Below are 25,201 nucleotides of genomic sequence, written 5' to 3'. Positions count from 1 at the left end.
CCGCCGACGCCCCGGCTTCCTGCATCGTTCCCGTGTTTTTAGTGGGGTCTGCACGCTACACCATTATTCCTCATTAACGTCAGCTCAGCCTGTCAGAGACGGTGTTATCACTTGTTAAAATTAAGCATGCTGCTTCATACACTGAGGAGTTAGCATTCCCTTTAAAAGCCTTTCAGTTTCACACTACACACTCCTCTCCTCTGTTATGGATGAAGGGATGGTATTATGGGAATTAAGTAGCCTGCACAAAGGTCAAGAGGAGTAGATTTTTTATCACTAGTGGCTCCTCAGAACTAGCAATAGCTGATCTCACCTCCCGGCTCCCACTCAGGCCCTTACAGTCCCAGTGTCCCACAGCCCCAAGTTAAACATCAGACAATAAGCCAGTTTGAAGGCTATTCTTAAAACAGAAACAGAAGCCAGGGTGACACTTTCCACTTTTTACCCCTACCCCTTGTTTTCAAGTGCCTCGTAGTGGTATAAATCTCCCCATATGTAATGGGACAACCCTTCAAGACCCTCATACATCATCAGTTGTCGTCGATGACGTTAATGTAATTTGATGTGACCCGACATTTCCAGCTGTGGTGATTCATCTTGCATTACTGTGGCAATCTTGGTATTATCACAACACCATTTGCCATTCATTCGACGGGGCTGGTAAATTATGGAAGCTTGCAATTCATTCACAACTTCACAGTATCAATCAGGTGATCAAATAAAAAAGGGCACTGCTTCATTATCTGGCCACCAGTGTTGCTTATAGGCTAACATTAGCAACCTGTGCTCCTGCCCTGCCAGTCTGCACTAATATTAGAGGAGCGGTACCAAGTACAGCAACCTCACTGCTGGACTTCAGGGCATCACATGCCTTTAGAGGTGGGGAATGCAACTTTAAAATATGTGCACAATGCAGGACTCACAAATCAGCTAGCTAGCTAGTTAGCTGCCGAGGCATCAACTAGTCGTGTTTGTTTTATGCTTGTTATGAAGAAAAGGACCATAATACATTGAAATGACAGAGAGTTCTTATAATCCTCTGTTTGGAGAGACATGTAGCCTTAACACTTCGCCCTGCTCGTCTATCCCAACAAGCATCCAAGCATGCAGCCAAGCATCAGCTCTGAATGCAAATATACATCCATGTGACTACAGAACAGATCCAGACTCTCTCTAACCCGACCACCTCCGGTTGTCTCCTTGTGAAAATATAATAGCCCCCCCAGTAATGCACTGCAGTTCATGATTACTTTATAAAGCCCTGCATATTTTAAAGACACAATATTTGATATTCAATCTGTATCTCTCTTTCCTCCTGGCCAGTTTTTGATAATGTGATTGCAGACCCTCGCTCTATTCAACATTCACTTTGATCCAATAAGCTCTTGTCTCCCATCTCAGGAAATTAAGTTGTCATCCTGTGTCTCTTTCATTAATGTGAATATCATTTCATTGCTTTTTATTAAATTCCAGGTAGCAGTTGATGAGACTATAGCCAGAGGTGATTCTAATAACGCAGTTATATTTTTACCTCTCCAGCTTGTCAGTGCATTATTAATACACACCGTGCATTGAAAGCCTTTTCTGCAAAAATTATTCATGCATTTGAACGGGCAGAGAACATTTTACTTCAGCTGTATTGGCTACTTAAAAATGAAAGAGAAAATCTTGTCATTCTTACATCTCCTGTGGAATTTTCTTATTATGAATCATTTAAATCAGCTTTTCTCATTTGCCTCCTCTCTCTCTCTTTGCCCTCCACAGGTGGACCTTGGGTTCTTGCGGTTTGTCTCAGCCATAGGCACCCAGGGCGCCATTTCCCAGGAGACCAGGAGGATTTACTTTGTCAAGTCCTACAAGGTGGATGTCAGCTCGAATGGAGAGGACTGGATCACTCTGAAGGAAGGCTCCAAACAAAAGGTATGAGAATCTTCTTTGTGTGATCAAATTTTCATTAGCCAGCAGTTGGCTAATCACATTAAAACCTGTCAGGAAACATAAAGCATTCATATTTTTTCTTGATTCTTTTTCAGCCCCTAACTCTACTATCAGAAGCAGATGTGCTACTAAAAGCTGTTTATTTGTTTGTGTCTGTCTGACCAGTTACTGTCGTAAAAGCCACTCCTGCCCATGCACTGCAGTTGGAAATTTCCCATCTTGGTAAAGCAGCCAGCTGACTTGAATTGTGGTCTCTTCCAAGTTGCCTTTGAGCTCAACAAAAGGGGGAATACCCAGCTATATGTATTTGAGTCTCTTCCTCCCAATGTGCAATTATAGACTTTTCCTCGGTATGGTAATATATCTGCTCCCCGTGTGAGTGGATGGTATTTCGAGCAAAGACTGCGGTGCTAATACAGCACTGTAGCAGTATAGGGAGGATTATGTAAGGAATGTAGCCACTGTTTTTATGTCAGCTTGTCAGCAAAGAAACCAGGATGACAAAAGACTTGACAAACAAGAGTTAAAGGGGAAAGGGATGGAAAGAAAGATGTCATGTTTGAGCAGCTGGTAGAGGTGGGTCCAGGAGAAAGGAAAAGAGGGGTGGCATGCTTGACCGGAGCGTGACAGGCTGTAACCATTGATTGCTGATCGGCCTGTCAAACAGAGCAGGCTTTGTCCATCTGGGGGCAAACACACCTTCCAGAGAGAGTCAGAGAGACATGTGTGTCTGACAGTTGTGTGTGTGTGTGTGTGTGTGTGTGTGACATGTAAATACCACAAGGCGAGGCCTCGTGTTGAACAAAAAAAGTTCTCAGCAACAGAGCATCCAAACAAGCGTGTTTGTGCTGCAGCGTACACATGCCTCCAGGCCTGACTACTTTATGGTCTCTCCCAAGTGCACGGTCCCTTTTGTGAAGTGGGTGCCTCAAGGTGCCGTAGTAAGCCCCGCCTGTGTTCTTCTGGACCTCTAAAGTGCTTTTGTGCAAAGGGGCCCATTTGCTACGTGCTGAGCCTGCAGTTTGCTTAGCGCAGCTCTGGAAAAAGCCACTTTACAGTTAGCGAGTGGAGAGGAGGGGCAGCATGACATTTAAGAGAGTGGATGACTTGGTTGCGAGGTCCCTTAGTGACGTGGTTGACAGGTATTGCTCAGGGACTTGGACGCAAAGAGGTGGTGTCCTGCAGGTTATCTTCTCTCAGAATCAGAAATGCTTTACGTTACAGTTGCTCCTTCTAGGAAAGAAACATCACGGCATAGAGAAATTATACAAAAAATACAAAAAAAGATAATAAGAACCAGGAGTATGTAGAAATAAATATAAATATTTACAGATACTACTGAATATTATTGAAAAAGGTAATAATTGACAATAATTTACAATATAAATGCCACAGTGTGTCTCAGTAGTTGCACAGCGGAATAATTTCACAGAGCTTAAACAATAAGGTCTTATCTATGAGTCCATCCTGTTCCTCTCAGCTGGACTCCTCTCTGCCCTGTAGCTATTCTGTCAGGGAGGTCAGGAGGTGGTATGGTCACCGGGATGATTCGGTTACGCAGAATGAACTGTGATTTACTGTGGGGAGTTGTTTTGCTGGGTGGTCAGCCTGTTCGTATGGCGCTAGTAAACTGTCAACCGACCCCAGGGGAGAACAGTGACATCTGTGACCTTTAAACAAGACACGGCAGTAAAACCTACACCAAATCTGGAGCTAGAGGACAGAAAAAGGGCATCTTAAGCAAGTCTGGACTTGTCAGTCTTACACATACTGCCTCAGGTTTCACGGTCATGGGCCACGGTCTGTTGTGCTGCCACATGTAGCGAAAGAGGAAGTGCTAGGACGAAATCAGTTGATGCAGTGTTACATGTAGGTAATCTCTATAGAAAATATATGCACATGAATGCACTCTCTGTCTGCAGTGGATCTGATTTTGATATCTGCAGCATTCTAGTTTCTGTTTCAGTGGGCCTTGGTTGGGTGCAGGTAAATGGTCCGTGTGGCGAGCTAACGAGGCAGAACGCATTGGACAGACTGCAATCTGGAAAGGGTTTGGGTTAGGGTTATAGGTTACAATCTCAGGATTCCAGGTTGGGGTTAGGGGGTTGCTTTTGATCAGCTTTTTAAAAGATTGTCTACGGTCTTATACTCACGTTTGCTAATCAGACTGTAAACAATAAGAGGAAGTCTTGGCCTGGATATCCGTTATTAATTATCCAGACACCCTGAAATATTGGCTGTTGGCCCAGAGGCTAAATCGTCATCAGAAAATAAGGGATGGGTTCCAAGATTGATTTGTATTTAACATTTGTCCCATGTCTAAATGTAACACAGCATAGAACCACAGTGTAAAGACTGTCCTTAGATTTCCAATACCCTGACTCAGCGTACAGTAACAGGCTGGGCACACTGGATGCCTGTGTACTGCGTGTTTGTGTTCACATAGGCTGCGTGTCAGCTCCTGCCCGCCCTACCTGTTTACATGGAGTTTGACTAGATAATTGACTAATTATCGATAAATGTGATGACGCGATTTTCTTTTACCGCTGAAAGAGCGAGAAAGCCGGAGGGGGGACGAGAGAGAGCGAGGGACAACCCCTGCTGAAAGAGAGAGAGTGCACAGGAAAGAAACTGTCCCTCACCTGTTGTGTTTATATTCTCTTCATGTCTGTGACATATTCTACATATACAGACATTAAAACTGTAGTAAAATGCTGGTATGATGTCCATATGAGCGTCTACAGGTCGTTTTCAGGACGATTTTTGCCAAGAACTGTGCACGTGTCGCGGTAGAAATAGGCGAGAAGCACGTCTCAGGTGTCCTGTATGAACGGTGAACGAGGTAGCGCCACGCACAACACGCGCTGCACAGGCATCCAGTGTGTCCAGCCTGTAAGACCAATCACTGAGCTCCTTTCTCTTAATCTCACTAAATGTGAATCTTTCCCTGCCTCGACTCTGTTTCCAAATTAAATTCAAGGTCTCACAGAAGAAATTTCCAACCTGCTTCTAAACTCAACATACTCCGTCAATAATTTACTCTTCTTCTGCCTCCATTGCAGGTTTTTCAAGGCAACACCAACCCAACAGACGTTGCCAAGACGATGCTGCCCAAACCCACGCTGACACGCTTTGTCCGGATCCGACCGGTTACCTGGGAAACAGGCATCGCACTGCGCTTCGAGGTGTATGGATGTAAGATATCAGGTGGGTACTGCTGAGCCTATGCATATGTACAAACACATCTCGGCTCTATCTTTGCTCTACAGCTGCCAGTGGAGACAAACAACTTTTATTACACTGGTTATGATCTTATTGAATACTAAATGCATTATTCAAATGATGCTGCTGACTCTGACTCAGCTGTCTTCTCGTTACAACACTCGGTATTTCCCATCCTGGCCCCAGTTGCACAAACACCTCACTGTTGCCAGGTGTGAGACCATGCTCTCTTTCTGTGAGAGTCCTGCTCTGAGGCTTAAGCAAGCTGCTGCATAATAGAGGAGTGGCACATGAAGGAGGATTACCTATTTATGTTACCCCATGTTTAGATGTTCCTCATTCAATATAAATGGAGCCAACAGCTGGCAGGCAGAGGGAGCTGGAGCTGGGTGGGATCTATATGGTCCCATCCCTCCTGCTGAGCTGGTCTCAGCCTCCTCTTTAGCCGCAGTCTGTCTTCTGCTTACAGAGCTTTGATTTTGGTAGGGTTCCTCTCATCTCTGCCTTTTTGTCGAGTTTATTTTAATGAGTGGTGTGTGTATGTGTACTTTCATAGGGTTTTAGCACATCCATGTGCATCTCTATGGGTTTATGAGCATGTGTATTAAATGTTAATTAGTGCTTGCCTGTGTGTTTTGTGTCTACTTGATTAAGAGTATATATCCAACAAGGACAGGAAAAAAACACAATGTTTTGCCAGTGTTGTTAGTGCAGGATTAAACCTTGGATTAAAGTTAGGGTCAGGATTAGTTGCAGCCAGACAGATGTGCTCATATGCAAAGTGTTGTGTGTGTATGTGTATGTGTATGTGTGTATATGGAGTGTGGCTGGGCATGTAATAGCATAGAAAGGCACTGTGGGTACAGCAGGGTTACAGCTGGGGCGTGTGTTTCGGGCGAGGGACCAGACCGCTGCACAGAGCATAAACACATCACAGGATCGAAGTCACCGCAGGGCCTCCATAACGACGTCAGCACCCCTGGGTGCTCTGAAGACGCTGCCAGCTCCCTGCATGCTAGCATGGCAGTTGGAGAGAGAGGAATTGCGAGGCTCTTGAGGGCTGAATAAACTCGGTGACTCACTCCATTCTACCTTTGAGTTATGAATCCCTGATTGTGGCACAACCTCTGCTGAAAGATATATGAAGGTGCAGCTCCACTTTTCCTGAAGAGTGCTACCAAAATGTGACAAAACTAGGGGCGTAGAGCTATACAAAACTATTTTCCACCTACCATTTTATGATGCCAAGATCACAATTCAGGCATTAGATTAAAGGAGATGGATTTGTACCCCAGATGTATCTCCCTAAATCACCGTGGTTGCACGCTCATGCTGATACAAACAGCTACTCATTAATAAAAACATCCACCGCCCTGTTGTTTGTAAATACGCCATGCTCTATAAATACCTCTGATGAACCACTGATGCTCCACCCAAAGCCTAACTGTTGCCCACATTGCCATGTATCACCATCTACTGTCCTCAAACACACACAACACATGTGTTTGTTTCCTCTGGGTGTGTCATTGCGTGTGTGCCATCTCTGCAGCTTCTGTCACCACAGCTGATGTCGATTAGGAGCTCCAGATGACCTGGGGAGTTCACCCGAGTGTCTGAACTCAGATCAGACGTGCACATTTTCAATCACACACATATACCTCTTTCTCATATCTTCCCACTTCAAAGGCGATCAGTGTGCAGTGCCTTAGCTTTGCCCCTGTGATCAATCTCACATAGATCTCGGCCAAGGACAGAAAAAAAGAAGATTGAAAAAAAACATGAAAACAGTCGAGAGGCTTCTGCACCACCAGTGTTTGTTCCTTGAGCCCTGATTTTCAAGAATGTGTGGACTGGAGATTGGTCTCACGGGTCTGCATAGGACCTGCTTTAGATAACCAGAGAAAGAAAGCAAAAGTCTGAATGCGGCCTTGTTCTGCAAGTTTTTTTGCTCACTTTTCCCAGAGTCCTAGAGTGGTACAGTGCGCACTTTGTCTCATACAGATACAGAAAATGTAATAATACCAAGACTAAGCCATCCATGGGAGTCAGATAGTAAATATGTTATTGCTTACCCACAGGTCCCTGACTCAGTGTCTTGAGATTAAGTGTTAGGAAGAGATAGACAGGAAGATTTACCCCTAATACAATCTGCTAACCGTCACACTCCTAGTGGTAATTGCAACACTGGGATTTTTTTGTGAGTCCCAGTGTATTGTACTTGGCTTCACCAACTGCACAAGTGTGTAGGCGGAAACATAAGGCACCAGTGTCGGCATTATTTACTCATAGAGGTGTTTCAGAAAAATAAAAAAAGTGTCATATTTATCGGCGATATGCTCAGGGAGCTAAAGTTTGAAATGTACATCTTTTCTGTCATTGTGGTAATTTAAAAAAAAAATGCAGAAAGGAATCAAGTTGTGAAAAAAATCTGGTTTAAAAATGCAAATGTTTTTTAAACATGCCCAGCTGTAGCAACAGGTTGATATCCTGTTCAGCTCTTAATATGGAGGGATGGCATTGAGAAAAGGGGATGAGAAAGAATAAGAAAACAGCCGTCTCCTTTTGGAAACGAACGGGAAACACGTCCAAAGATGCTGAAACCTACAGAGTTAGAATAGGATAAGATCAGAGAAGCAGAATAAAAGGAGGAGATAAAAGTTTGAAAAGAGTGGACAGGAAAGAACGAGGTGTTAAAAGACACAGTCCCACAGATGTTGACAGCTGTGGAGCAGAAGGTAGATGAGTGCGGCAGCAGATAAAACACAAGGAGAATGTGTTTTTGTGTGAGTCTGTAGAGGAAGGAGGGGCTGGAGAGAGAGATGAAAAGAAAAAGCGCTCCCAGAATGCAGGAACGTGGATGCACCAACTGAGAGGAGGGTTTTAATTGGCTGCCTGGAGACAACCGCTTCAGGCAGAGGAATTAGTATGCATGAGATCTACAGACAGATAGAGAAAGAGAAAAGAGGGAGAGATCACAGTAACATCACAAAGAGTTTGGGGAATTGTCTTCCTCACTTTGACTTTCACTATCCCTGTTGCTGCTATATGAACCTTAAACCCAAAATGTTGAACATCAAGCCTTTGGATTTGCAGTAGATCAAGTCTCGTGTTGCCAAGTACCCATCAACACTGCAGGTTTTTATTTGTTTTGCTCAAAAAGCTAAGCACCTTTTGCTTTCCCTTTTGTCATTCAGAGTACCCATGCTCCGGCATGTTGGGCATGGTATCAGGTTTGATCACTGACAACCAGATCACCGCATCCTCCCATACGGACCGGAGCTGGGTACCAGAGAACGCTCGCCTGCTAACCAGCAGGACGGGGTGGACCCTGCTGCCCCAGCCCCAGCCCTTTACCAGCGAATGGCTACAGGTGGATCTCGGCGAAGAGAAGCTGGTAAAGGGGTTGATCATCCAGGGAGGGAAGCACCGCGAGAACAAAGTCTTCATGAAGAAGTTCCGTTTCGGCTACAGCAACAACGGCTCTGACTGGAGGATGGTGATGGACACAAACGGGAACAAGCCAAGGGTGAGAACTTTTCCTTTGTATGTCTTTTTTTGATCATATGCCACAGTACCCCTGAGCAATGCCAACACATTCGCACTCCTAACTTGTCAGATACAGCAGATTGGTCAGTGGCCTTAAGCTTCAAACTATGGTTGTCTACCTGCCCCTCTAGCATAAGTTTTGCACGAGAAGGTCACCGCAGTCATGCCAGCACTAATACCCAATATACTTTCTTTCTAAGATTTTTTTAGGCTTATAAAATATAGCTTGCTGACACAGAGTTCATTTATAATGACATATCATGACTTTTGGACTATTGACATCAACAGCTAGAGTTTGGTAAGATTTAGGCACTATTTGGTTACTACTTGATCTTAAGGAAAAGATCGTACTTTGGGTTGAAATAACTACGTACACTCTGGTGCGTTACATAAGTTACAGAAGTTACGTAAGTGACGTAAGTAAGTCACTCACATAATGAAAGTTATGTCATTTATGTATGTTAACTTACTTACTTACATAACTTAAAAACAAATCTCTTGAGTTCTTTATCAGACACGGAACGTGTACCACTGTAAGAGTATGTCCCATCCAACAACCACAACCACCGCCAAACTTTTTCTTGCTCCTTGTACTACTGCACTAGAGAGGCACTTAAGGAGTGAGTTTAACGGGTACCTACAGACCACTGACGAGGCTGCTGTGTTTGATGCATTAGGAGTGACAACAGGCTGGCAATGCTTAAGGGTGTCCAAAATCACTGGGGTCTTTACTCAGTTCTAACAAGTCAGAAGCATAACTCTTTAGGCAACGTTCTTTCAAGGTAATGGGTTGGATTTAATGGTTTGATTTCTAACAAAAACCATAAGTGGAGGTTTTACCTTCAACTTTGTGGAAACTGACTTGAATACATCTAAAAATGTCTCTCAGATACGTCAGAACATTCATTCAATTATGACGCATTCAGTCAATTTGCACCAGACGTTTGTGCCTGGCAGTTGTGAGTCATTGAGCAGTCACTGCGAGTCAATTTCAGCAGTGTTTTGAATCACATTAAGATAAGCATCTCAAGTCTATCCCAGTTCTCTTTTCCTGCTTTCTATTCTGCACCACACTCACCGTTCAACCCTTTCAATGGATAGTGAAACCACTCCAGAGTGGTGAAAGGAGTCGGGGGGGGGGAGAAAAGGCGGAGGAAAGACGAGGACAAGAGGGGAAAGAGCATGCAACATGGAGGAGTGACCCAAGATTTATCTGCCAGTGTCACCGCACGTACAGGAGGCATAAGCCCACACTTCACTCAATGCATGCACACACTTACACACAAAGAATTGTATATATACAATCACATACACAATCACACACACCTCCGAGAAGAGCTGAAACAGCCTGTCCCCAATTACAAGCGTCCCTGACAGGGCATAAATCTGATCCAGATGGGCTGATGGTTGATTTATGAAGGGAGTAAGGAGGATCCATATCCCCCTTGTCCTAGTTAGCCGCCTCTCTCCCCTCCGCCTGAGAGATTCCCAGCATCTAACTTGCACCAGGTTCCTTCACGTGATCACATCCATTAATCCACTTCCATCAAGTCTCTATCTCCTCCTCTGCACCCACATTCTCCTCCTTCCTCCATTTATCCCTTTGCTTGCGGAGGATCTGAGACAGAGTTGAAGGAGCCCAAAGCTGCCTTTGACAGAGATGTGTGTCATGCTGTCTTTGCCCCCCCCCCCCCGTGTCACTTGCCTAAGCCATGCTTTAGAAGTCGGCAAGATGAGAGAGATCTGGTCATCTTCTGTTCTTTCCCATCATCTTTCCATCTACCCAGCACATGCCATCCCTGCACCACACCTCTGGTTTTTAGAGGGCACGAAAAAGTCCGCCTCAGGGTATCTGCATTTGAAGGACTGCATCAGTCAAACGTCTAGCAATGGCATCATCAGCAGTATTGCGCTTTGTCTTTGTTCACTCACTCTTTCCTTTCTGTTTCTGTCCCTCTTCCTTCCACCTTCTCTCCTTTTCCCTGACAGATATTTGAAGGAAACAGCAACTATGACACTCCCGAGCTAAGGACTGTGGAGCCCCTGCTGTCCCGTTTCATCAGAATTTACCCAGAGAGGGCCACTCCTGCTGGCATGGGCCTTCGACTTGAGCTCCTTGGATGCGAGATTGAAGGTAAACAGGAACCCTAGTTAGAACTCCTATTAAATCTATAGCATTTTCTGTGTTATATCTAGGTTTTGGTGCAAAATATGCAAAGGCTACTAGTAATGGCATTTCGACCTGTGGTGTCGACATGTCTACCTATGGTTCTGGTTTCTTCACCAGCCGTAATGGCGTTTCTACCGGTGGTGGCAACGTTACTACCCAGAGCGAAACCTTTTTTTCCCACGCTGATGACATTTTCCAGCTGTGGTAATGCTTTTAAGCGTTGTAATGAAAAGTTCACGTGTGGTGTTGGCGTCATTACCCTTGTCAGAATATGAATTTGCTACCCACAGTGACAAGCTTACTGGGGCATATCTAGACTCAGTACCTTCATTTGCAGTCTGCATTCAAAAGTGTTCACATCCGATATGTCTTGACGCACACACAGGTGAGCCATCCATCATCTCAGCTAATGACATGGCTTTAAGTAGCCTGCGCTCACTTCTTCGCCAAAGTCGGGGGGTTATTTAAAGATGTGCGTGAGGGCTTCCTTGTGTTGAGCCCACAGCTGTCCAGCTCCTGCTCTTTATCCCTACAAGGGACAGTTGTCTTGTCTCTCTGTTACATCAAAGCTGCCCCCATAGATAACCACATCTAGAGGGGATCAAATGAAAGCCCACCTGGCCCAGTAGGATTATTGCGGCCTGGCCCCCATCGCACTCTTCCCAACCCCTGTATGTCTTTCTTCTTTCAAAGGGCCGCACACACTTTGCTATCTTTAAAATTACCCCTGTTTTTTCTCCAGCTCTTTATCTGTCTCTCTCAAAGCTCATGTAGCACAGCTCAGCGATATAAGAGTGTGTAGCGCTAGCCCTAAGTGGATTTACATATTGGATTTCATAGAGGCCCATTCTGTTGTAAGCCTCATGGACTCCCACCGGGAGCTTTAGTCGGATGATAATGCTGGTTTTCAGTGTTAATGCCAAACACACACAGACGTATATACACACAGAGCAACCGCACTCACCCAGCCAAACGTGTGGTTACAAGCATTTACCAACACAGGTGCTTCTACTAGTGTGTACAAACATGTGTGTGTGTCTGTGTGTGTGTGTATTTGACAAGCCATAGCGGGAGAGCTAAATTCTCATTTCTGTGAGAGGCTCCCCTGATGCAGCGCTGACCCCATCCCTGACCTCCCCCACCCTGAATCTGACAGGGGCTGATCTGCCTCATATTTCATCCAGCAGAGGGAGAGAGCGAGAACATTGGCTCACACACACACACACACACACACACACATAGTCTCACACACACATACTGTACACACATTTTTCAGGCAGTGTGCTCCTATCTGTCTTTCTCTCCACCTCCCTCCACTCCCTCTTCCCTGCCTCTACACTGGGGATCCCCGCTCATTACTCAATCAGTGTAAACATACAAATGCACACCCACCACAGCACGGCTGTGCGGCAGCAGAGCATGGTGTGGATCCAGGCCCAAGTCCACATCCAAGTGTAGCGCGGCCATAATGATAGGGTGCTACGGCAGCCAGGGGCCCTGCCTATAGCCAATCCCAAGCCCTGTTTCTGCATCTTTGAGTTTCAGCGGCTCAAGCCCTTAGAAACCATGCTTTGGCTTCAACTCTATTTATACACCCACACCTCCACAGCTTGATAAAAGGAGGGATGCTAATAGCTAAGGCCTAGATTGAAGCGCAGTGTGTAACTGTGGGTGGAACATGCTGAGCGTATGTGCACATATGTCTGTGTTTTTCTATTTGAGACTACATCTGCACCCCATGCGAGCACTGCGTCTTAATTCTTTTGTACTCTAATACTAAGTGCTGCAGCTAACAATTATTTTATTGTTAGTTTTTATATTTTCAGTTAACCTGCTGATTATTTTCTAGATTAATTGACTATTTGTTGATTAATTGTTGGTCTATACAATGTCCGAAAATGGTGAAAATGTCCATCCCATAATTTAAAGTCCAAGGTGAAAATTGTTTTGTCTGTCAAATTTCTAAAGGATGTTCAGTTAAATATGATATAAAAGAGAGGAAAAGCAGGAAATCATCATATTTGAGAGGCTGAAAAAGTTTTTTTTCTCTGATGACGTCTAGCTCCTGGCAAAATTGGTGTGATGTCAGTTCAAACCCAACATCACTGTCCCTTTAAATCTCAGTGTTTTGAAGTTTGAATATGATCTGTTAGTGATCAGCCCAAACAACAGCAGTGTACTGTTATGCTAATGTTAATGGTCCACATTAGCTTACCTAGCCTATACAACAAGAGAAAAGATATGAATTATGGTTTGCTTGTCCCCTCAAGCCCCTACATCATTTTCTTTGTAAAACTTGAAATCTAATCTATCTTGTCTGCTGTCTTTCATCTCACTTTTACAGCTCCTACACTGCCGCCTACCACACAAGTTCCGAGCACAACTCCGTCGGACGACTGTGACGACGATCAGGCGAGCTGCCACAGCGGCACAGGTGATGACTACGATGTGACAGGTGCTAACATCGCCCTCATGAGACTGCAAGCAAACCCCCTCTCCCCCCTTGCCCTGTCCTTCTGCTATGGCTCACACTCAATCTGCTCCTCTTTTCCAGCTTTGCCACTCTCACAGTTAGATCGGATACTATAGCTAATCTGCCATCTAGTGTGCACATTTGCACGCACGCATGCATGCACCTATGTCCACGCTGGCATGTACACAGCTCTAATTACTTGCACCCGTAGCTCCCACCTTCCCCCTTGGTCTGTCCCCTCTCACCTCCACCTCAGCAAAAGGACTGTCGCACTTGCGGCCAGACGTCGCCAAATGTGCACATCGACACACACGCTTGTTTCTAAACCTACTAACAGCCAGCTCTGCCTCTCTCTATCCTTTCACCTCTCACCTGAGCCTGCACTGCTGCACTCCCCATTAACCAGCAGTCTCCAATGATGAGCATGTCAGTCATCTGTTCAGAAAGTATTACATAGGTGTTTCTTGGTAGATAGACTGAGGCAAAAAAAGCTAGCATGGATAAAGTTAGTTATTTCACCAAAGTACACCTTGGTGATGTGACACCAATGTTGAAAAGACGTCTATTTAGGAGCCTGGATGAAAGTTTTTGTTGTGTCATTTTTTAAATGTCTCTTTAATGGTCACTATTGAAAAAGTTTTAACAGCATCGTTTCAGACACCTTTTCACTGTCAACCATAGATGTCGCAAAGGACATCTTGTGGTTCAAATTTAAAGTTCTTACGATGTTTTCCTTAGATTCACTTCAGATGTCGACATGTTGCACCCTTACTTTACTACATGCAGAAAAAGCCACAGTATGGAATCGTACCTTTAGCCTCGACCTCACTGCATTCAGAAGTCTAGACTTTTTTCTGAAACCTAAAGTTGGAGTGCAACAGATCGTCTGAAGTGAATGCAAGAAACACGTCATAAAAACTCTGATCCACGAGAAGCTGTTCTTTAGACGTCCATAAACAAGGTTGAAAAGATGTCTGAAATTAAGTCGTAAAACCTTTCATTTTAACCATGTAAGGATAAAAAACTTTTTTAAAAAAAAGATATTGTGGGGCACCCTAGTTGCTCAATTGGCAGAGCTTGCGCCCCATTTACAGAGGCTGTGTCCTAGCCGCAGTAGCCCAGGGTTCCATTCCAATTGGTGGCCCTTTGCAGCATTTGCTGTCTAATTAAGCCATGAAAAGGCCTAAAAAGTTATTTTGAAAAGGTGTCACAAAAACCTTCATTCTGGCTCCTCAGTGGATGTCTTTTGAACGTTCAACAAAAATGATAAATTTAAATCTTTCGGACGCCTCTTTGCTTAGTGACTTAACCCTTGCCAGGCTAAGCTAACCATGCTAATGTGTTGTGTTGTGACAGGTGGAACCACGATACCAGAGACCACTACTATAGAAGTGGATACCATTCCAGGTGAGCCTTTAAAGGAGTGTTTCAAGCAGCGAATGCAGTGTCTTCAAAGATCACATGCCCGAATGTTGAAATAGTATTAATAACATACAGAGCAGTTTTAACTGTTCAGGGCTTTTTTAATTAATTGCCATAGATTGATCAAGATGCCGACCTTGGCTAATGATCGCCGGCTCGTCTCTCCTCTGATGTGTGTCTGTTATTAAAGCCGATGATGTGGCCCTGAGAGTCTCCCGCTGACAGGGTGAGAGGAGGTTGTCTGACGCAGGGCTAGTTGATGATCAGCGCCGGTGCTCTGTTGCTGCCTTCTCAGCATAATCACTAATCACTGGGCCGACACTGACACGCACTACACACACACACTCACACACACCCACAACAACACAAAAACAGGGAAGCAAAATGCAAATGACCACAGGAAATGAGGTGTGCTCAGGGGTCACAGGAGCCGACACACACATAGGGCTGTCTCCTATAGCAGGTTGATGAGGCAGCCGCCAGCTGAGAGACTGTGCCCCAGTCTGACCTTAGCTAATGGGCCATAGGCTCCACCAAGCCCCCTTCACTCTGTCAGCTGACTGTGTGCTCTGTCTGCAGTCTGCTGGGGCACAAGCTATGGTAATAGATGACGGCGAGATGAGGTGCAGGTGTGTGTGCCTGTGTGTGTGTGCATATTTCTGTGTCTGTGGGTAAACACTTATCTGTCCGACTTTTCATTTCTCTAATCAGTTCTGTGTGTTTGTGTGTGTCTGTTGAAGTGTGTGTGCACCCTAATCTCACAGGATGTAGATTCCATTGGCATTTGGCATTTGTCTCCTGTTTTTTCTTCAAATGGCCAAGTGAGTCATGTGGCTGCTCATCTTACCCGGAGCTTGTTGGTAGCCTCCGTCAAAGCCTCCCAAGACTGGGGGGGGTTGAAAACAAAGCCTTTTTAATTGGGAACGGGACGTCTCGACAAATAAAGTGGCTTGGCGTCTGAAATGCGGTCCCACATGGGAATTCCATCCTTTGTGCTTAATGCGTAAATAAAGTCGTTGCCTGCAGAAGCTAGTTAAAACTCTTCCCATTATTAAAGGAAATATTGGCTCATATATTCTGTTCTTTTGGAGAGCTGCCTCTTTGTATCTCTGAAGGCATCACATGCTGGATTTAAGGCTGTGGCTAACATCCCAAACTTCCCGCTCCCTTGTGTTTCTGAGAAGTCTTTCTTTATCCAATTTGAAAAACACTAAAGCCTCCCACACATTTCCCTGCCTCTACTGAGGCTTCTTCAGCACGGCATGTGTCCATTGGGGAATGCATTGTTGGAATGGGGCCTCGGTACCGTTACCATAGTTGTTCTTCAAACCTCAAGTCCCTGCTCTCATTAAAATACAGAGCTCTCTGCGGGTCACTATGAATGTTGCTTTCTCAACTGGACACCGTGTCCAGACCCCGTCTTCCGGTCCCCCCTGTCCCTTTCTTTGTGCTTCTGCGTCCCTCTATACCTCTCTTTATATACCCTGTTATGCTCATTAAAAGAGATCATTAACTGCAGCCACGATATAAGGTCTACATGAGGTCTATGCTGTCAGTTCGCTCTTTTATCTCATGTTAGAATCATAACTTGCCTTCTATCCCAGTCTGTTTCACCCTCCTGAGTTGGCTGGGTTTATCTCACCCAGCTGTTGGACTCCAAGCTCAGCTCACATCCTGTAGTTCTTTGCTGCCCTCTAGTGCTTGTATCTGTTCAGGATGAGTGGATGAAGCCCCAAAGTGTAGCCTGCAGTCATATAATGACAGGCCCCCAGGTCATTGTTTGGGTGAAGCCCAGAGCTGTCGGCAAGTTTTCCTTTTGAAATAAGGAGGATTGTGAAATGTGATCTCCTCTGACACATGATCGTGACCTTTCTTTAATATATTTGCAGCTTTTCTGTGGTTTGCCTGCGACTTCGGCTGGGCCAATGACCCATCCTTCTGCAGTTGGACTTCAGACGACACTGGGTCCAGGTGGCAGATCCAGTCCAGCGGCACACCGACGCTCAACACCGGACCTAACATGGACCACACAGGTGATGACTGAAAATGAGTGACCTGCTGCAGTACATGCAAGTCACATTGACTTTTAGCCTTCAGTTTTTGTCTTGTCAGTGATACAAGTTATTTTATCCAACAGGTGGATCAGGGAATTTCATCTACACCTTAGCAACGGGTCCCCAAGAGTCTGAGGTGGCTCGGCTGGTCAGCCCCGTTGTCAGCTCCCCGGATTCAGACCTGTGCGTGTCCTTTTGGTACCACATGTTCGGGTCGCACATAGGCACACTGCATATAAAACAGCGCAAACAGACAGTTGATGGACCAGCTGATATCCTGCTGTGGACAGTCAGTGGTCACCAAGGCAACCGCTGGAGGGAAGGTCGTGTTCTCGTGCCACGCACCAACAAACCCTATCAGGTAAGTCAAAATGGACTTATCTTTCAGTCTGTATCTTGGGCCTTCACCCCATTTTGGTATCGAAGAAAAGGTTGCCAGTAAATCACTCTGTACTTTTTTTTTCAAGGTGGTGATCGAAGGCCTGGTGGATGGAAAGAGCTGGGGAGACATCGCAGTGGATGACATTAAGGTTCTCAATGGACTCAGCATGGCAGATTGCAAAGGTGAGGCTTTTAGTCTTCACAGTGACAATGCTTGCATTCAGTTCCTGATCTGAAATATACCTGCACAGATTTGACTGCAGCTTGTTTTCTTTCGACACTGGATATAACTAGAATTTCTGTTTGAACAGATCCTGACGTACCCACCGAGCCAATGCTCCCAGAGGATCGCCTAAATGAAATCCGTAAGTGAAATGAAATCACATGTTTCCATCAATGTTCAAACCCAGAGGAATTCACAACTGAAGGAGACGGTGTGTTTCATGTAGTCGCTATCACTACTTCCATGATAGGGAAGTTGATGATAAGACTAAACTTTAGGTAGATTTTCATGAGCAATGATGTTTTTTTAACAGTGTATTCACCACCAGTGAAGCAAGTTGTGCCACATTTTACTGATCATTTGTGTTCGGTTACTTGCTGAAGGGTTTATTCATCCCAAACAGCCAGATTACTTTTCTGTACATTAGCCTTAAAATGGAGGTCACCTCCACAGATCACTGCTGCAGTCAGGGTGATAAATGGGGAGTTAAGATCAAATCCACTTTTTAATCCCACAGTTAAAAGTAATCTCTGAGCTCACCTCCCGTTGGTAAACAGCTCTCTCCTCCAGAGCTGGCCTGCTCTGAGAGGCTGCAGCGGCCATGTCCCCCCCACTCTCCCTCCCAAAACACCACTCAACCTTTTTTGTGCTTTGATACAGACCCCTTGTGGCAGAAATGACATATGCTCTTAATGGTATGTCTTATACCTTACATCTCATGATCCTCTTCTGCTTCTGTCTCTCCCCTCTAGTTGAAGAGATCACTGAATACCCAGACTTTGTGGAGACCAACCAGATCAGTGGGGCAGGCAACATGCTAAAGACGCTCGACCCCATCCTCATCACCATCATCGCCATGTCCGCCCTGGGGGTCTTCCTGGGCGCCATCTGCGGTGTGGTGTTGTACTGCGCCTGCTCACACGGAGGCATGTCGGACAGGAACTTATCAGCCCTGGAGAACTATAACTTTGAACTAGTGGACGGTGTGAAGCTAAAGAAGGACAAACTCAATGTACAGAGCTCATACTCAGAGGCGTGAGATGGGACCGAGTGCATTCGTGTGACTTTACTATGTGCAGAGCTCAAAGAGCATGCACAAGACTGGCATATCCTCTCGTATACATGCGAGTTGGCAGGCTAAAAGGACTGCCACACCCTCAACTTCCTGGATGAGGGACAGGTTCAGGAACCAATGGGAGGTTTGGACTGATCCATGCTTTTCTCAGGAGCTGCAGTAAAAAGAACCTACCAGTAGGGGACACTGTGTACAAATAAAATACAGAAAAAAATATGTACAGATGTTTTAGATGATATTTTAATTTTCTATTTTGATTTTCATTCATTTTTACAATCGGATGCTGGTGTTGAGACCAATTTATTAATAATGTTTAAAGTATTTATCATTTTCTGGGAAAGAAATGTTAATTTTTTTAATGTCAGTTCATGAAGGCTGTTTATTTTCAAGTTTTGAAAAAGACGTATCAAAATCGTAAATGAACCATATCCGGCAAAACTGTAGATTTGCCCCATGGTGTGGCATACAGGGTGTGCCCATAGCCCGTGACCCTGAAACATGTACCCTTTCCCCTTTGACACTCCAAAGTGAGGGTCCGATTCATGGCAATGTATGGTTCTGACAGTGCCTTTAGTACATTTTGGTTGGCCTCCTCTGTTTATCTGGGTGTTTTTTACTGTACACACCTTAAGTTATGGTAAAAGGAGACAGGGGCACATTCTCTTATATATACCTGCAAAAGAGGAAAACAATCTATCATAGCGCTTTGTTCTGTTTTTCTGTTTTCTGTCCAAAAAAACCACACACTGTAAATAAGTTTTAATATATTTTTTGCCCTTTTTAAAGAAAGTGAAAAGGAAAAATAGCTGCAGTATCCCTTTTTTCATGGGTTTGTGTGTGTGTAAATACAATCTTCTGACTGTTTTGTGGAAGGTGCAGTGTTATCGTTTTTAATTTTAGATTATTTGCTCAGACGAGTAAGATTTGTGTGATGCTGACGTTACAGCGACTTTCAATGTGCATTCAAGCCACCTGTCATCGAAACGCCCACTTCATGTAAACCACCGAAGGAGGAATGAGTCGCAAGGTCACAGAAAATAACAAAAAAAAAAAAAAAAACAGCTGACATGATGAACTCTTTTCACTCTTTCTCCGTCTCATATCTATGCTGTCAGTTGGACTGGTCACCAGAATGTTCTCACATAGCTTCAACATGCTCATTTTGATGGCAGAGGAGGTGGTAAAACATATAAAATCTCTGCCAGCATACCAAAAAAAACAACAATCATCATTGCTTCGCTTTAGCCAAGACCTAGCCTAGCTTGTCACGTACAAACATCACTGTGGATTGTTCACTGAAGCAGTGCTATCTGGACAATACAGCTTGAATGCACTTTGTTACTGATCCCCTCATGATAGGAGCCTATTAACAGAGGGGTAAACACACTAACTGAAGAATGGTGCTATCATTACTTTAGCCAGACACATTTATCTCGTGATAAAAAAAAGAAAAGAAAAAAACCCAGTTTGTATCGTTCACATGCTGTATTGTAGCTTAAGGCCTCTCAGGGCCGCAAAGAGTTTTTACGTGTAGCAGCCATAATGTTGTGATGTCAGAGCTGATGTCATTAGGACGGGACACTGGTACAGCGAGGGATAGAGTGGCGTCACCTGAATCAGGTCACCTGGCCTCCCCTCCGTGGCTTTACCAAAGGATGGTTGCCCCCTTTTTTGCTCACTGGGGGGTTCTCACCAACACACAAAATACTATAAGACCACAGTTCACTGATGGTCATCATCCAGAAAAGAACTGATGACCCTGTCAGAGCCCCCGGAGAGGAAATCACAAGGGGAAACAATAGGATGCCTGTAGAGAAGAGAAATATGTGACTGTTTTTCTATCTCTTTTTAAGCTCAAAAGAAGTGCAAATGTCACCTCACCGTGAACTCGTTAAATCCTCTGTCGAGACTCTTTACAAACGGATGGATGGGTCAATCCCACCCCTAGACACAACGAGGGAAAGGGACTCTGCGTTGACATTGACAGTATCAGGACACAGGGGCCCACGGGACCAGAAGTCAGTGGTTTTTCCGCACCACAATCAAACAATCAAGAACTCGATCCTGTGACGGGTGACGTCTTTTACATCCTTGTGCTTTGTATGTCGTGCCATGGTGAACACATCCTCAGCTTGCTCTTTTTTTCAGACTTGACCTCCCACTCCTCTCATCCTCTACACAGTACTGCCTGCGCTTAGAGGACCGTAGCTCCAGCGACATCTGCGAAACTAGAGAAAAAGGATACTGTAGCGTGGACTCAAAACAAAACAATGTTGCACTGATAAATATATTTAAGAGGTTTATGTGTTTATAGCGTTCATTTGCAAAAAAAACAGAAGAAAGTCAAAAACACAAAAAACACGTGTTCATTTCTTTCATCTTTTTTTATATATATCTATATATAGTTTCAGATTATGTGATATAATTCTGAAATGTTCAAAAAAATACTGAAATGTTTTCATTATTGAAAAAGGCAAAATAGATTTTTTCCAACATTAATGTCCCTCCCCCAACATTTACATGGCATATTAACGCTTCGTTTTGTACTGTCATTCAAAATTTTGTGCAGAATTTTGTTTTGTTTTTTACAAGAACAAGAAAATAAGACTTTTATTTTCAATACTGCTTCTGTAATTTGCTGTTGTAGGAAAAAAAATGAATAAACAGCAAGGCCTTAAAAAGAAAAGGGAATATTTGTGTTGTGATCCAGAATCCGAAAAACCTTTTTTTTTTCTTCTTAGATTTTTCCTGTCAGATCTACATCATAGCCATGCTGTAAAGGGTAAACCAGCAGCCTCACGAGCCTCAGCTCTTTGAAGCAACATCTGTTTTTCGCATCAGAGTAATGTTAAAGCACCACTTCAGCAAGACAGTGATGTAAACAGAAAATGGTTTGTCTAGTTTTTGTCTCACACAGCCATTGCTTTCCAAAGATACAAATAAAAGGCATCTTCATATGAAGGAAGTTGATCATTTATTTGGTTATTTATCAGCTGTTCTCTTTGTCAGATTTAATAGCAGGGTAAAATGCAACACCATGTAATAAATGGTGAATATTTATGGCCAGATCTCAGAGCAGATGGAAACAACTCAAGCTCGGTCTCTAATGTGCGAGCTCTCCACCTATTGGAGTGGTGAAAATCATGGCGCAGAGCGAAGGGCGGGTACCGACCACTAATGTGAAGCTGATGTGAGCTGCACTCAGCCGCTCAGCCGGTCTTCTTGTCAGTCTGTCATTAGCTGAAATTAGACTTAAGCCTTCATTTTCACTGATTTGTTTTTCATCCAAGGAAGCAAAGCCACATCCGAAAAAAATTGGCGTGTTTTTTTGGCAGGACATTGACAGGACATGGGTTTGAATACAGGAGAATATGAATGGGATTTGGTTTTTTATAGTTTGATCTATATTCCTGCGTCAAGTCAGAAGTGACAATATTATTTTTGTGATGATTTATGTCTTTGAATCATCATCGCATCTTAGATAAATGGCAGCAATGCTTAGTCCCCATTATCATAAACAAGCAAATTAGACTTGTAACATCATTTGGCTGCGTATCCTTCACACACAATTAACTGCAAGAGATTAGTAACCTAGCAACCCCCCTCGATCGTCTTCATCTCTTCTAAAACTACTTGAACCAATCATTTGAAAAGCAATACTTAGCTTGAATTAATTAATCAGTGAAGCGAGAAAACAAGGCTTCATAAATCATTTATTTGTGTTTGCACACTCAATGGAAATTTGGATCTTTGGTTTTGATCAACTGCTCTGTTATTGTCAGTGGTGTACTGTAAAGTCACCCTTAATAAGGCTTATTACTTTTTATTAATGGTTAAAATGAATATTCAATCACTGCAGATTAGTTAATAAGAGCAACTTTGGAGTTTGTTCGTTCAGGAATAATTAGCAAACACAAATAAGTCTAATAAGCCACCAAATCTACAGATGTCGATAAATCATTAATAGGGGGTCATTACTTTATCACTTTCTAACAATCCATCAGTTCTATAAGGTGTTAATAAATGAACTGTTGTCTTTTCTTAAAGCTCAGAGGTCCAACAGTTTATCAAGTTGGTCTTTATGAGTGTTACATTGCAAGAAAAAACAGGTAAACTGGATTGATCACAATCTGGCAAACCAAAAGTTGTTCTTTTCAGTGGCTTATGACTGATCAATACAGAAAAAAATAAGCACTTTCTTAATAAGACCACTTAACAATACTTAATACTTAACAATATTTACAACTTATAACCCTTTTACAGAATTACTTATTGGAGAGTGATTTTTCAGAGTTTAGCAGATGAATAGATATAATGTTTGTGCCTTTCTCCCCTGTGAAAACACAATCAGTGCCAGGAGTAACTAAATAGACTCACTGAACTACTGTGCTTAGGTGCAATTTTGAGGTGTTTGTTTTCATTTAATTAGATCTTTAATTATATTAAAAACTATCTTAAAGGTCATTTAATTATCTTTAAGTATAGCGGAGTCACACACTAACAAACTTACCTCTCATTTTTCATAATCATTTACTTCAAATTGACAAATTAACTAAATTATGTCTCTGTAGACAAACTTAAAGGCTGCTAGAGGTAAAAGCATAGGAAGCTTCTCCACCTGTACAGGTGGTTATGTGTATCTGACCGACCTCTGCCCTGAATTTCAATAGAATCATTGATGCCCTCAGTCAAATTCATCTCAACTTTGTTTATTGTGTGTTTTGTTTGTTTGTTGTCAAATTAATAAATTCATAATATTGTTGCAGGAGTGTGGGGAGGTGGAGAGAGAGTGTGTGTAACCGTAAATGTCTGTTGTTTCGACATGATTGTGCACAGCAGTAGTACATCAGTGAGAGCAGCAACACACCAGATCCGTGCCACACACTAGCTTGCTAACAGTTAACTGTTACTGCAGCGTTTCCTTCTTCTGTTTCCGTTTTATGGCGGTTGGCACCAGTGTTGAGGCGCATTACTATAACCTACTATAACAAAGTGAGAACAGACAAAAAACAGAAACAATTTAAGTGGTGCTGGATTATTTACATGACATTATCATATGTCTATTATTACACAATTTTTTGAAAATCACAGTAATTGTCAATACTGGTTACCAGCAACACCCCCAGGCCGAGGATATAACAGCGAGAACAAGACATCGAGGAGGGGCTCCTGATCTGACTCCTTCATAACCTCCTCACCTTCCAGTCCTCCTTTTCCCACCCTTTTTGGCCCTGGAGAGGGCATTTTCTTTTTTGTAATGTATTGATTCAATTTTGGTATCTTCCTTTTTGCAATCTTAACTTTAGCATATCTTTGTAAAAGCTAAAATAAGACAGGAGTTGTGTTTTATACATCCCAACCAAAGTCCTGATTTGCTCATTCTCTGAGATCATCAGACCAAACTCCTTCAGGTAAGAGGGTAATCTATCACTAATAGGCTGACAGAACTAAATAAAAACAACAAAAAAAGAGAGTGAAAAAAAGAGTAGTGCTTATGAAAACAGGTAATTCTAATGACATGTTCGAAAACGAGTGGGAAGAAGTGTAAATTTATCTAATCCCACCCCTCTACATTCATCTTTGGCTAATAATTCAGCATAGGCTTCTTTATTTAATCATTTCTTATGAACAAATAAATAAATAAATAGGTTATATATATACAAACATACAAATATACATAATGTATAACCAAATATGTCCTGCAAAATATCATTTAATTTATCTTATGTATTACAACTTATATATTGATTTCTTTTGTCTTCTATCAACATGTACTGTTCCCATAATAAATGATATATGTTATAACGATTTAAGTACTATATGTGTTCACCAGCATCCACTTACCACTACCCACTTTGCTTTCTGTAAACAAAAATAAATAAATAGGAAAATAATTTTAAAAATAAAAATTTAAAATAAATGAAGAACGAATACAAAAAACATCATAATCCCCTAGTGAATATTAAAGCCCTTCTGCCTCCCTGTACCTTGTGAAAGTCATGTTTTCCATAGTTTTACAGAAAAACCAGGGGAGTATCCTCAAACCAACAGAATGGATCTCCTTCAGAATGAACCCTTTAAAGGGTATTCTGAAGTACTTTCTCTCTCCCACCACCTACTGCACACACATTTTACACTGCTAGCCAGGTGCCTGACATACTGACATATACAGGCCTGAAGAAGTGTTACCATGTCAGCTGGTGATTAGAGCAGCCGGACTGATTTTGTATCTCCCTTAGCAGGCCATTGGTTGAGACTCTGTTTCAAAATCCAGGTCAGAAGGTTAGGACATCTCTTGGTGTGGTTTGTCATATCAGGAGAGGGATTGGTTTATTCATTAATTTAAATGCTTTTTTTTACATAAGTAAAATATGTGGGTACTTTTTCCACCACTGAACAAAATCATCAATAGGCAGTAACGGCCTGACTGCGCTCTGAAGTATGTGTAGTTTTCCATTTCACCACTGGATGGCTCAGTAGAATAATATCAGTAAGTAGAAATGTCACAAAGATATGCAGTTGCAATGTGACAAGAGTAGTTCTACAGAACTAACTTAATGTCATATCTACCTCATACAAGGAAAGTAGTTTGCTGAGTAGAGTTCTCATAAAACAAACAGAAGTACATTTCAGCCATAGTGTTTACTTACAGTGCATGTGTGGATTCTTTTCTTCTCCGTCTCACTGTATATCATCC

At 43.2% G+C, this 25,201-nt stretch overlaps 1 protein-coding gene across 2 annotated transcripts in view; it reads left to right on the top strand.

Annotated features, from left to right (window-relative positions):
- Window positions 1-19,376, top strand: part of nrp1a (neuropilin 1a) — a 63,019-nt gene extending 43,643 nt beyond the window's left edge. The window contains exons 7-17 of one of the 2 annotated variants that reach the window (XM_073488372.1): window positions 1,765-1,920; window positions 5,001-5,145; window positions 8,355-8,686; window positions 10,696-10,840; window positions 13,221-13,310; window positions 14,706-14,756; window positions 16,661-16,804; window positions 16,909-17,186; window positions 17,293-17,389; window positions 17,518-17,571; window positions 18,182-19,376. In XM_073488372.1, the coding sequence (XP_073344473.1) occupies window positions 1,765-1,920; window positions 5,001-5,145; window positions 8,355-8,686; window positions 10,696-10,840; window positions 13,221-13,310; window positions 14,706-14,756; window positions 16,661-16,804; window positions 16,909-17,186; window positions 17,293-17,389; window positions 17,518-17,571; window positions 18,182-18,468 (1,779 nt within the window). In that variant the 3' untranslated portion in view covers window positions 18,469-19,376. Of the gene's footprint in view, window positions 1-1,764; window positions 1,921-5,000; window positions 5,146-8,354; window positions 8,687-10,695; window positions 10,841-13,220; window positions 13,332-14,705; window positions 14,757-16,660; window positions 16,805-16,908; window positions 17,187-17,292; window positions 17,390-17,517; window positions 17,572-18,181 lie in introns of both variants that reach the window. The other variant, XM_073488371.1, reaches the window with a different exon arrangement.
- The last annotated feature ends 5,825 nt before the right edge of the window (window positions 19,377-25,201 follow it).

Source organism: Pagrus major, chromosome 19 (genome assembly GCF_040436345.1).
Source record: "Pagrus major chromosome 19, Pma_NU_1.0".
NCBI classification, from domain to species: domain Eukaryota; kingdom Metazoa; phylum Chordata; class Actinopteri; order Spariformes; family Sparidae; genus Pagrus; species Pagrus major.
Note: the sequence above shows the minus strand (reverse complement) of the source record. Positions and strands in the feature narration are given on the sequence as shown.